The sequence below is a fragment of the Sebastes fasciatus genome, chromosome 12 (assembly GCF_043250625.1).
Source record: "Sebastes fasciatus isolate fSebFas1 chromosome 12, fSebFas1.pri, whole genome shotgun sequence".
Classification (NCBI taxonomy): domain Eukaryota; kingdom Metazoa; phylum Chordata; class Actinopteri; order Perciformes; family Sebastidae; genus Sebastes; species Sebastes fasciatus.
Window position 1 is genome coordinate 11,721,139 of NC_133806.1, and position 14,373 is coordinate 11,735,511.

Sequence of the window (14,373 nt, forward strand, 5' to 3'; positions counted from 1 at the left end):
AAATATGAGTGAATTTTGTCTAATGATTATAAATATTGGTCACAACAAATAAATTTTTCAGTCTCAAAAACAATGAATTGAGTCATATCCTTAAAATTATGCAATTTTGGTTGATTACAATATTATTCAGAAAACATTGTCAGGTTTTCTGTTTATATGGAAACATATAGACGCCGTTTTTCCCCTTACATCCATCAACAGTCTCTTACTCAGCAGGTGATACTGTTGTCATTTAACTAGTCCTATAATTAAGTCTTGAACATGATTCACTAGTACAACATGATGGAAATCTACATAGTGAGTTTATGTAAGGAGATCAACAGGAAGATGTGATTTACAGCATAAGAATTGAGTGCCTGAACACAGCTTTTGATGCACTTTTTCAAATTGAATTTCCTCTAAGAAATCTAATCTTCACTTTTTCCAATTGAACTCTGCATTTTCACCTGGAAGCCAAAATGGCCGCTGTTGTCACACAGTTTCCAGGGTGTAGAGCCCATAGGACACCGCGCTGGGCTCCGAGGGAGAGGGGAAAAAACAACCCGTGCTGCTGAGCGGTTCTCCCAAGGGGACTGATGGAGGAACAAACACATTTTAATTGTGTTCACTGATAGACCATTGCAAACAGAGACACTAATATAAAGTGTATGTCATTACACAGAACTAATCTTAGCAGAAGTGACCTGATGAGGCGGTGACCACTGATGGAAAATGCTTAAACTTAAAATGTTATGACCAAAGCTTTTTGTTTTGTTTGTGAGAAACGGTGTGTAAAAATATGAAAGAAGTTGAAGTGCAGCTTTAAATCACACATTTATCAATTTCTTATTATTGTAACTCAACCAAACAATGACATCAGTTCATGGGGAAAAAAAGGATTGTAAACAGAGGAGACCACAGATGACACACAAATCAAAAGAACTGCTCAGGTCAGTTACTATGAAAGAGCACAACTGTAATTGAGAGACGTATTAGTTAGCGTGGGTAAACAGTTTGCATTGTGCCCACATTACCATCCATCATACAGGTCTTTTGTCAGCACACAAATTAAGTTTGTTATTGCTCGGTTTATTCTGCAAGCAGGAATGTGTCTTTGCATCTGAGTAAAGCAGAACATCTGTCAGCTGTCTCATTCATGTTAACTGTATGTTTTACTCGTCCTTTTACCAGGATACGACTTCATTACAGGCTGGACAAAGAGCTCTCTCCCTTTCTGCCAACATCATAATGGCCTCCGCTACTTATAGAAAAAACACAGGTATGAATGTTTGCTTGTTTAAAATCACTGTTAGTGGTCACATACATGCTCACTCTCAGGTACATAAATCTGTTCTTTCCACCAACCTTGTCTGCAAAATCAAGTCAATTTTGTTCATGTAGCACAAAATCATAGCATTTGACACCCTTTATCTTCAGATTATAAATAAGGATAATGGAAAATTTCCCCCAAAAATTACATTTAACAAAGAAAAAAGAAAGAAATCTCAGGAAGAGCAACAGAGGAGGGATCCCTCTTCTAGGATGGACAGACTTGCAATAGATGTCGTACGTACAGAGAAGAGAAAATTAAAAATAGTGAAATTACAATATGGACAATTAGAATTACAAAATTAGGTGTGTCAAAGCACAATAATATTTTAACAGTTGGGATTTAGCTGTCCTCTTATGCGGAGCGACACTTGCATGTACTGCAGTGCAAGTCTTGCTCAAAGACACTTCGACAGGCCACGTGGCTGTTGTGAGGGTGAAACCTGAAGTTTCTCTCTATTACATGCCTGTTGGTTGATGTTTTCTACCCAAAGCATCACATATTAATGTATTGTACTGTAAAGTGTATATTGTGTGCCACGTAGGCTGCATAATGTATTGGATGATGAAATAACAGAGTCATAAAGCGGGTGTTTGTCAGGAAATAAATGCAGGTAGAGCCACTGAAACTCTGGGACTCCACTGTCCCAAAAGCAAAGATGTCATACTGTAGCTCTCTCATGAATAGATGATGTTGGCATAGGTACTGTGCACCAGTGTGGCCACACACTCATACAAGCATGCATGCTTACATAGGTTTACACGCACTTTATCTTACATTTTCACTTTTCCCATTACCTCTGATACTTGAATTTTTCTTTATTATTATTATTCAATTTTTTTCCTGTGGTACACCCTGGCCACGCTGTAGACTCTTATTGACTAAGTGTTGCTTTGAGTTTAATGTTAACATCAGCATGCTAACATGCTCACAATGACTTGTTAACATGCTGATGTTTAGCAGGTATAATGTTAAAGGAACAGTTTGTAACATTTTGGGGGATCTATTAGCAGAAATGGAATATAATATTCATAACTAATCGTTGTGTTTTCGTTAATGATCCCTTCATATCTACATGGAGTGGGTCCTCTTCACAGAGTCCGCCAAAGTTGCTGCGCTATGTTTCTACTGTAGCCCAGAACGGACAAACCAAAAACTGGCTTTAAAGAGAGACTTTCATGTTTTTACGTTACCTGAAGGCCACCGTAGTTCTCCGACATGCTTATGAAACTGTAGTGCTATTATGGTAAGGACGGCCTCTGAGCGAGGTGTAGGGCGTTACCATGGTTTTGCACTCAGCTGCTCATGTTACCACAGCCTTGGAAAGGGAGGAGTGAGCAGGAGGTTTACTGAGTTGGTTGCAATCTGCAACCACACCACTAGCTGCCACCAAATCCTACACACTGTACCTTTAACCCTTGTTCATCGTCTTACTTTAGTTTAGCGTGTTACATTTGCTAGATAACACCCAGGTCAAAGTATAGCTGAGGCTGATGGTGATGTCATTACAATTACAATTTTTGTCATTATACACCAAAGGGTTGGACAGATTAAAATTTTGACCTGGTGACGGCACTAGAGGGATCACCAAAGTTCATCCTGAGGGGAACATGAATCAGGCAATCCATCCAATAGACATTTTGCCAAAATCACAAATGTCAGCCTCATTGTGGTTCTAGAGTCAGACCCTGATGAAGATCACCAGCCAAAATGTCACAATCAAGTGTTCTGGTGTTGCTGGAAATGAACCTCTTCAGATTTTTTTCTCTTCTCCAGCAACTTTGAAGTAAGTGAAGTTGTGCCAGAAATCCCTGCTCTGGTGCTTGAGGCACAGTCAACTCAATACATCACCCGGAAACCTTGAATGTCTGACACAATTTCTAGACTGACAGACTGCTATCCTTAGAGCCAAAGTTTCTAATATTAGCCTTCAACGGGTGAGATATTGATATTGTTGAGATATTCAACTAAAAACCAAAAATGTCAACCTCATCGTAGCGGTAGAGGTAAAGTCATGGAATAACCAAAACCAGTAGGCTTTATCCTCAGGGGACCATGAATTTCTGTGCAAAATTTTGTTGGCAATCCATCCATGGATAACAAAAAGGCTTTCTAATAGTTTCTAATACTTATGATGGAGAACTGGAAGGCTACTCAAAAGCGACACATTGGCATTTTAGTATTTTGTTTTGTATTGATTTGTATTGTTAATCCTAATATACTTCTTTTTTTTTTTTTTTTATCTTTGAGCCATTTTAAGAAATTATTCCAGTGTTTATTTTTAGGGTAACCAATGCAAGACAAATGCAATTTCCCTGATATTAATGAAAAAGTGCAAAGCTAAGCTTAATAATTACAAATAATTTCACATCTGGTTTCCATACACTTATATACATATTTTCCTTTTGCACAGGCATCCTGTGCTTCCTCCTGTTAGGACTACTTCTGCCATCAGTATTAGTGTCAGGCCAGTCAACCGCTTCTACGACTTCAATGCCCTCCACAACAACCAGTACCACCATGTCTCCCTCTACTGCGACCACTGGAGGTACAGCATCCACCACCACCATGTCTCCCTCTACTATGACCACTGGAGGTACAGCATCCACCACCACCATGTCTCCCTCTACTATGACCACTGGAGGTACAGCATCCACCACCACCACCATGTCTCCCTCTACTGCGACCACTGGAGGTACAGCATCCACCACCACCATGTCTCCCTCTACTATGACTACTGGAGGTACAGCATCCACCACCACCACCATGTCTCCCTCTACTACGACCACTGGAGGTACAGCATCCACCACCACCACCATGTCTCCCTCTACTATGACCACTGGAGGTACAGCATCCACCACCACCACCATGTCTCCCTCTACTATGACCACTGGAGGTACAGCATCCACCACCACCACCATGTCTCCCTCTACTATGACCACTGGAGGTACATCATCCACCACCACCACCATGTCTCCCTCTACTATGACCACTGGAGGTACAGCATCCACCACCACCACCATGTCTCCCTCTACTATGACCACTGGAGGTACAGCATCCACCACCACCACCACCATGTCTCCCTCTACTACGACCACTGGAGGTACATCATCCACCACCACCACCATGTCTCCCTCTACTACGACCACTGGAGGTACAGCATCCACCACCACCACCACCATGTCTCCCTCTACTACGACCACTGGAGGTACATCATCCACCACCACCGCCATGTCTCCCTCTACTACGACCACTGGAGGTACAGCATCCACCACCACCGCCATGTCTCCCTCTACTACGACCACTGGAGGTACAGCATCCACCACCACCACCATGTCTCCCTCTACTACGACCACTGGAGGTACAGCATCCACCACCACCACCATGTCTCCCTCTACTACGACCACTGGAGGTACAGCATCCACCACCACCACCATGTCTCCCTCTACTATGACCACTGGAGGTACAGCATCCACCACCACCACCATGTCTCCCTCTACTATGACCACTGGAGGTACAGCATCCACTTGCATGTTGATAAGAGTATTAAATACTTGACAAATCTCCCTTTAAGGTACATTTTGAACAGATAAAAAATGTGATTAATCGCGATTAGATATTTTAATCAATTGACAGCCCTATTTTCACATATAGAGCCCTGCACAGTCAAGCATCTAAGTACATATCTGATCTGCTCCATCCTTATATCACTTACCACCTCACCACCACCTCCATAACCACCTCTGGAGGTATAGCAACCACCACTACCATTCACCCGCAACCACTACCACCTCTAGTGGGTCAGCAATCACCACACAATCTGGGATCAGCACAGTAACCAAAGCCAATCCTGCACCTTCAACTTCTATCACCACTTATAATTCAATCACTGCTAATAATTCAGGAACTTAACTTCCCAGGCTTTCTTTTTCCATGTGTTCATTTTTATTTTTCTGTCTTTCCCTTAATGTTGTATAGCGTGTTTCCCTTTTAGCCTCTCATCTTGATCATGCGCCTTTCATCTACATTTTATATCTCATGAGTTATGACTGCATGTTTATGGCTCAGTATCCACCACTACCGCCCATTCACTCGTAACCATGACCACCTCCGGGCGGTCAGAAATCCCCACACAGTCTGGCACCAGCACAGCCACCACTGCCAATTCTGCATCTTCAACTTATTTCACCACTTACAATTCAATCAGTGCTAATAATTCAGGAAACACCTCCACCTCTTCTACAGCCATGACCCAGACCAGCCCCACCATGACCACAAATGGGACCAGTTGGACATCAAACTCCACTGGTATGTTTTAATCACCAAATAATTAGGTGTTAACTTCCAGGGCTTTCTTTTTCCACGTAAAAAACACTATTTTTATTTCTCTGTCTTTCCCTGTCTTTGATTGTGATATCCATCTTTTTTCCGCAGATGTCATGAATGGAACCACTATGTATCCTACTCCAATGAGCATGGCAAGTCAACCTCACTAAAGAGATGTGTTATGTTGTATAGCATGTTTCCCTTTAGCCTCTCATCTTGATCGTGCACCTTTCATCCCTCTCAAACACAGATGTACTGCCCCTCTTTCACCTGTAACTACTCCGACTGCTATGCAATGTACACCAGGCAGAATGAAACTGCATGTGCTGCTGGTGTCTGCTGGTGTCAGGTAGGAAACTGAGCAACTGAGGCAATTTAGCAATAGAAATATGGAGTGGTATCTCTTAGTAACTAAAAGTAAAGGCTAATAATCCTTTTTCATACACTTTACACTGTTAATCATTATAATGTAATTAAGTATTATATCTTGATATATACAGTAGTCAATGACATTTATAGAAAGTAAAAAAAGACAAAAGCGAGTAAAATGCGTTTTCTAATGTGTCATTCTGCAACGTCTCAGGTGTGTAGACAGACAGACATGTACTACACTGTTGGCTGCGTCGCCTCCTGTTTTGATGGTTGCGTCAACAACTCTCAGACCAACTGCTCTGTGAAATGCTGCAATTCCACTGGCTGCCTCAATAGCACTCTTGAATCCATGATGATGACGACAACCACAGGTAAACAGATTAATCGTTAACATCCCCATTTTAGGACTGTCGTCATTGTTTTATTTATTTAACCATCCTCACATTGTCCTTACAAATGATTACATTTTATCTAGGGCTGTCAATCGATTAAAATATTTAATCGCATGATTGTCCATAGTTAATCGCGATTAATCGCAAATTAGTCGCACATTTTCTATCTGTTAAAAATGTACCTTAAAGGGAGATTTGTCAAGTATTTAATACTCTTATCAACATAGGAGTGGACAAATTTGCTTGTTTTATGCAAATGTGTGTATATATTTATTATTGGAAATCAATTACCAACACAAAACAATGACAAATATTGTCCAGAAACCCTCACAGGTACTGCATTTGACATAACAAAAATGCTCAAATCATAACATGGCAAACTCAAGCCCAACAGGCAACAACAGCAGTCAGTGTGCTGACTTGACTATGACTTTCCCCAAACTGCATGTGATTATCATAAAGTGGGCATGTCTGTAAAGGGGAGACTCGTGGGTACCCATAGATCCCATTTTCATTCACATATCTTGAGGTCAGAGGTCAAAGGACCCCTTTGAAAATTGGCCATGTTTGTCCACGCTAACATTTAGCGTAAGTTTGGAGCGTTATTTATCCTCCTTCGAGACCAGCTAGTATGACATGGTACAAATGGATTCCTTAGATTTTATAGTTTCATACCAGTACCGCCACTCTAGCTTTAAAACTGAGCCCGCTACAACATAAAAATCGCAAGTTGCCTTAATGTGTTAAAGAAATTAGTGGCGTTAGAATGAATTTGCGTTAACGCGTTATTATCGCGTTAACTGACAGCCCTAATTTTATCTCATGAGTCATGACTGCATGTTTACAGGCGTTCACTTTTAGTTTGCAATTTGTTTAATATTTGACTCTTTTCTTTTTTCATGATTTTAGTAATCCCAACCACGACGACAACAACACCCACCCCAGCCACTACAATGACCAGTCCGCAGACAACAGTAGACAATGTAAGATCAAAAGGCTGTGTATGTGACTGTGTGCTGGCGTGTGAATGGATGCATGTGTGCGAGCAGAAGGCCAGAGAGTTGTGTGTATCAATATAATCAGTTCATTCTGTCTCCTCTTGGTCACCTTGTCTCAGACAGTTGGCCACAAATTGTCTTTGTGACAAACAGTATACATCAGGCCCGGTGTGAGATTCGTATCATCTTTTCTTCTGTGTTGTTTTTGTTTTCAGGGAAACAAATGCCATCAAGGTACATGTACCGGTACAGACTGCTACACAACTTTTGCAGTAGCCCAGACATGCTCCTCCTCAGAGCCACACTGTCAGGTGAGAACTGATCACTGTTTAAACCTCTGAAGTTCAGGTGCATTTTGGTTCATTTTTGCCGGCTTTCTACGCATTAATTTGTGTCTTTTTTTAGCACCTTTTAAATTGTCCTTACCCCACACTTTTTTACAACTTTCACTATTAGTACACACAAATACAGCAGAAAAATGAAAGGAAAAAACTATAACCAGAATCAGAAATACTTTATCGATCCCCAGGGGAAATTGAGATGTTACAGTTATTCTTATATAAATAAAAGCATAAAGAAATATAAGAAAAATTGAAATAAAAGAGTATGTAACATGTAAATAATGAACATAATGCTATAATATATAAAACAATATATGTAGATAAATATAAATAATAAAAAAATGAGAAATATGTGCATCAAACACATAAATATGTAAATAAAACATAAAAATAAAAAATGCTGAGAAGTGGGTTAAATATAAATGCAAGAACAGTATAAATAACAATTAAATAAAAAATACTTGAAATGTACAGTATACCTGCAGTATTAATGACAGAGTGTTGCACAGTTAAATTATTGTACAATTTTTTGTACAGTTTAATCAGTATTGCTCAGAGCTACAATACTATTTATTTACATGTAAAGTGATTTTCATCGAAAGTCTATGTATGCCTGTAAATCACTGAAAATATTGATGATTCATAGTTTATAAATTCTTTCAAAAATATTTGACGTCTACAGACACAAATGATATACTGTGTGAAAGCCTCCCATCGGCACTTTCAACTTGAACTTTTCTCAGCTTGTCTCTATAGACCTTTTCGTTGCCCATCTGTTGCTAGGGCAACAGCTTACTTTCTGTCAGCTACTGCATTAACAAACATTGCAACAGGAAATACAGAGGGGACATATGTCACTAAAAAATGCTCAGTGTTTTCAACAATAGACAGAAAACAATATGTCATATTTAGATTTTCAACCACTTGTACTGTAGGTCCTGCACTGCTCCTTCTCACTCACTATTATCTTTGCAGCTGAAAAAAGAGACCATAGATACTGGTTTGCAGTGGACAGCAGGTTGCACCACTAACTGTTCTGAAGAAACCGCGTGCAAGGCCACAACTAAACCTCCATGTCATCTAGAGTGCTGCAACGCCACTATGACCTCCTGCCTTTGGTTGAATGGTACAATGAATGTCCCCAATTTTGCCACAAGAGGTCCTCATCTTCACACAGAATTGATGGCGTCCTTACTTTGCCTGCTCGCCATCACTTTGCTGCTGTGAGCAGACTGAGTAGGAGCTGGCTCAGCTGCTGTGTGGGCCATTAGGTAATCAGAGCTTTGTGTAACTCTCAGTTCCTACAGAAAATAAAGCTTAGCAGTGCAGAGGTTATTACACCCATTTATCTCACTGATATTCATATGTGATTGTAATGTATATATGTATGGAATAATGTGAAGCCTCAGTTACAATGTTGACTTTGTTTCTTGTTTTATTCAAATTTCCCAATCACGTTTTTATATCTGGTTCAAGACCAACGGAAAATAGCTTTGAACAGTATTTCTGAATGGAAAAACTATATCAACTTCAGGAATCAAGAAAAACATGCCAGACGCAACTCAGTCTTCACTTCACATTTAAGGTGCAAACCTTCCAGAAATCATTTCAAATAGCTAAACACCTTGTGATTTGTTTGAGCCATGACCTTGCCAATAACTGTAATTGAATTCAAATGCTGTCTTCTTAAAGGAACAGTGTGTAACATTTCGGGGCATCTATTAGCAGAAATGGAATATAATATTCATAACTATGTTTTCATTAGTGTATAATCACCTGAAATTAAGAATCGTTATGTTTTCGTTAACTTAGAATGAGCCCTTCATATCTACACAGGGAGCGGTTCCTCTTCACAGAGTCCGCCATGTTGCTCTGCTATGTTCCTACAGTAGCACAGAACAGACAAACCAAACACCGACTCTAGAGAGAGACTTTCGCCTTTTTAGGTTACCTGAAAGCTACCGTAGTTCTCCGACACGCTTGTGAAACTGCGGAAATGTTAGCCGCAGAGTGCAAAACCACCATCTGACTTCCGTTGCTTCTAAAGTTGTACTATATGTTGTTATTATGGTAAGGATGACCTTTGAGCGAGGCAAACGGCGTTACAACGGTTTTGCACTCACGTTACCACAGTCTTGGAAAGGGAGGAGTGAGAGGAGGGGTATTCAGTTGGTTGCAATCTGCAACCTCACCACTAGATGTCGCCGAATCCTACACACTGTACCTTTAAAGAAAGCCAAAAACTGTTTTTGTTTGTCTCACTTTAAACAAATTGTAAACATCTTTTAATTTTGAATGGTTGAGTGAGCTTAAACACAACATTTTATGTTAGCACAGTTATAAATGTTTTATTACCAAAACCTCTCCCTAGATTATCATCTCTTCAAGCCATTGTGAGAGTGACGCAGCTATGACTCTATTATGCACTTTATGAAACACAAAGCTGTTACACGGTGTTGTGAAGGTTTGCTGAAGCATTTCTGTACGTGTAATCATAATGAAATGTGCAATTCAGTACTTTTGGCTACTCTTTGTCTTATATTTTTGTGAATCGTGAGTTGGATGTCTATACTGTGTGGTTTACAGAGTATATTTTAAGGTATAATGGTGTCATGTAAATGTTAAATGAAATCAGAATTGTTACAATTTATTCTAGTTTTGTGTACTGTGTAAAATATAACTGTGCCTAAAGATGAAGTGAATCTAATAAACTATATGTCAGATAAATCTACATTTGATTTAGTCACATTTTTGCCATAGAAAGAGGTGAAAGGTGATGACATTTCTAGTGGCAAAAAGGCCCACAAAATTCCAATAAGATTATTTTTATCATAAAATGTTTAGTCCTGTGAATTTATTTTTTTTCCTCGATGTTGTCCACTTTTCTTAAACCAACGTGATCAATCAAGTGATTCCTCACATTTTTATATATATAATTCTGAGTATAGGCTAAAATATCCCAATATGTTAATTACTGGATTTTTAGTCTGTATAAATATATATATTATATACAAAAAAAGTTTGCTAGCCCACTGAACAACAAAATTGACCCAGGAATGCTGTATGACCCCTGTCATTTTAAACTGAATAAATACAGTATATGTCATGTTGGTTTTAACTTAAACAAAAGTCACTTTCACCTCATTCCATAACACCTGGTCTCCTTTCCTGCAGTACATTCAGAGGATATGTTATTAAAGCAAAAATTAAATAAAAAAAAAAACTTAAACAAAAGTCCACTTCAACTGAATTGACCTGATGGCTTTGATAAAATAACTTTGTAGAAATTGGGACTGGTGCTCTATTGTAGGATATAATCCTCTTTGGCTCAAACTGCTCGAGGCCTTAAATCCAAACCAAACTGAGCTGATGACAGCCCAGGTGTGACGTCACCGCGGCTGCACACACATATCAGTGCGTGGCAGTCAGTCAGACTGGGTCGGGCCAGCAGCTGGGTGGAAGGAGAAGAAAACATCTGGATCGAAAGGGAATAATGTCGGATTACACGAGGAACCTCTGAAGAGTCTCTCCTCCTGCTGCTGCTGCATTTAGAGAGATATAAGTGGAGTTACTGGAGTCTCCTTCGGGTATTCGTGGAGGAGTTGTCACGCAACAAGTCTTCACTATGGATCAGTCCGTCGCAATACAGGAAACTTTGGAAAGGGAAGAAAACTGCATCATAGTATCCTTTTGAGACGTTCATTTGTGGATTATCAGGACTTCAAACAGAGGATTATTACCTGCTGCAAACTAAACATGTTGAATAATACCAGAGCTCGGAGAAAGAAAGAGAGAGAGAGAGAGAGAGAGAGAGAGAGGCCTGTATAGGATTAAATCACATGGTTTGACATCTATGTGAATCAATATTAGCATATGACCTCACTCAGGCTGTGATTTCAATCCAGACAGTGTATTTACAGCGGGTGTATAGTTTACAGCACTCGTGTAGGCTTAGTCGGGTGTGACTTCCCAGGGATTTGTGCCAACAGGTGTAGTGACACCTTTCAACCACTAGATGGAGACTTTGTGTCACCAGCTGCTACTTTCTCATATAGGCCTACTGCATATAGGCCTACTGCATATGGGCCTACTGTAGGTGGTGGTGGAAGAAGTATAGATCCTTATAGTAAAATCAATCAATCAATCAATACTTTTATTTCCATGTCAACCCATAGTTGATTGGAATTTGTTTCGGTGCAGTGCTCATTAAAAACAGACAAAAGACAAAAGCACACACATATAAAAAAACATAGTGTACATAGGAGACAACCACCTACATTTATACAGTCATTCAGACCAATAAAATCATAAAATGCTAAAATACTGAGCCTTGTGCTATTGCAACTTCCCCTAAAGTGTCTAGGGCAAAAGTAACAACACCAGTTGGAAAAAAAAAGTTAGCCAAAGTAAGAGTCCTGCATTCATAATGTCACTTAAGTCAAAGTATTATCATGTGCATGCGCTTAAAGTATCAAAAGTAAAAGCAGAATTATATAGTATAATATTTGACTATTATTAATGACCACTAACATGTAAACAGCATTTTAATGTTGCATGTGGTCGAGGTCTAATCTTATAAACCATTTAACATACCGAGTAGTTTGATATATAAGAATGTATCATATTTTATAAGTTGTGTGGTGGGGTTAACATGTAAATTATTAATTTGTAAAGTGGTGTCAGATAAATATAGTGGAGTGAAAAAGTGCAATATTTTTAGGGCTGCCCCCTCTTAGTCGATTAGTCGACTAATCGATCGTTATGGTCTTAGTCGACTAAGATTTCTTTTAAGGTTTTTTCTTGCTGAATGACTTATTTCCAAGAAACTTATGAGCACATCTCTGGTAAACACAAGATTTAAAGTGGTGCTTTTGGAGCTCGGTTTTACAGATCTGTCGATTAAATCAACTGATCGATTAGTAGACGACAAAATCGTATAGGTGTTAGTCGACTAAGAATTTCCTGGGTCGAGGACAGCCCTAAATAGTTCCCTGTGAACTGTAGAGGAATTAGTATAAAATGGAAATACTCAAGGATAAGTACCCTAACCACTTGTTATGCTGTAGGAAACAAACGCCCATTGTACCGGAACACTGAGTTGAAATGAGAGGAAGGTCATATTTCCTGGTGATATATACTGTAAAAGGTGCAACTGAAGGAAAACATGAACATATTTCCACTACATCCTTAACTAAACTGTGAACATGCTGTCCAATGCGATGTCTTCTTTGATGACGTTACAGAGAGCAGACTGCTGGGATTGGTGGAGTCTACAAAAGAGCATGCGTGAGTTTTAAAAATGAGCTATAATATGGCTTCTGTGTGTGAGCAATAAGCTTATATTCAAAGGCTAATGCAATTTTGTAAGGAGTGGGAGCAACAGGATTATGGCCTAAAAATGAGTTGCATCAACCTGTCTGACACAGTAACCAAAATGATATATTATTATGAAAATGGTAGTAGTTACTGCAGAACTGCAAGGCTACTGTATTGGCTTGCATTATATTTTAATACAGGTGTCTTTTTATTGTGTCCACCCCTGCATATGCCATCAGACTAAATCTAACTGTAATATTTTGCAGAATCTTTATTTATACCCATCGGAGGATGGCTGTTACTGCTGATGACGTGTCACTGGAAGACATCATACCCATCTGCCTCGACTTTGCTGTCGTGGAGGGTGAGCTGCTTTCATATGTTGTACCTTACAATTAAAAGGAGAATGCCACATAATAATGTGTTTCTCAAGATAACTATTGTTTCCAGTGAATAAGGACATGACAGTAATTTCTCTGAAGTACCCTTACACAGTTCTCACGCTGCACTCTTTTTTTAGTTTCCTCACCAGAGGAACTTGCGGTCTTGGGTGAGTTACCCTCATTTCTATCACAGTTTATTCATAAAATGCTTCGTAACTGATCCATTGCATGAAACTGAGCATCGCATTTTTTCCCCCTGTTCTTAATCCAATTCTAGGTGCCGATACTAAAGTGAGACTGAGCTACCAGGAAGAGGAATTAGAGCTCAGACTTCCTTTTGGTTCCCACTCGCGGCTCTTCCTCAGCGAGGTCAACAGGGCGTGGAGCGGTAGGTCAGCCCTCAGAGATGTGGGATATTTTCACATGACTTCCAGCTGCATTTATTGCTTTAACTGAAGATCCTCATAGCCATTGAAAATTCCCAGAGAGTTTGTGGAAATTTTAAGAAAATAAGCCCTTTGAAAATGAATTTAACCCTAAAACACCCACATACTGTGGACCTATCCTAGAGCTCACAACAGGTCATTTTATACAGTGACGTCAAGTTTCAAAAAATGGTCTCACTACAATGAAATGGCTACTCTGGGGACTAACATTATCACATATGAATACAGTTGGGCTCATTGAATCCACAAGAGTCTCAGCTTTCCAGTCATACCCAATTTATGTAATTTCAAGACTGTTTAGTGACCCCAGTATGCAGAAATATTCAAATACTCCATTTTAGAATAGGCGAAAATAACACATTTATACTGCATGCATAACAACTGGATAGGATTGTCATAAAGTGGGCATGTCTGTAAAGGGGAGACTCGTGGGTACCCATAGAACCAATTTTCATTCACATATCTTGAGGTCAGAGGTCAAGTGACCCCT

At 39.5% G+C, this 14,373-nt stretch overlaps 2 protein-coding genes across 2 annotated transcripts in view; both read left to right on the forward strand.

The window, feature by feature from the left end:
• Positions 1-5,811: 5,811 nt before the first annotated feature.
• LOC141778244 (uncharacterized) lies at positions 5,812-10,748 on the forward strand. Its single transcript, XM_074652433.1, has 5 exons — positions 5,812-5,984; positions 6,219-6,378; positions 7,309-7,382; positions 7,613-7,708; positions 8,714-10,748. Exons 1-5 carry the CDS (start codon positions 5,886-5,888, stop codon positions 8,963-8,965), a joined length of 681 nt encoding a protein of 226 aa, XP_074508534.1. The 5' UTR covers positions 5,812-5,885; the 3' UTR covers positions 8,966-10,748.
• Positions 10,749-11,152: 404 nt separating this feature from the next.
• inpp5b (inositol polyphosphate-5-phosphatase B) overlaps positions 11,153-14,373 on the forward strand; it is a 29,539-nt gene continuing 26,318 nt past the window's right edge. The window contains exons 1-5 of the mRNA XM_074653114.1: positions 11,153-11,420; positions 12,945-13,024; positions 13,321-13,418; positions 13,575-13,604; positions 13,715-13,825. Coding sequence (XP_074509215.1) covers positions 11,364-11,420; positions 12,945-13,024; positions 13,321-13,418; positions 13,575-13,604; positions 13,715-13,825 — 376 coding nt within the window. The 5' untranslated portion in view covers positions 11,153-11,363. The remainder of the gene's footprint in view (positions 11,421-12,944; positions 13,025-13,320; positions 13,419-13,574; positions 13,605-13,714; positions 13,826-14,373) is intronic.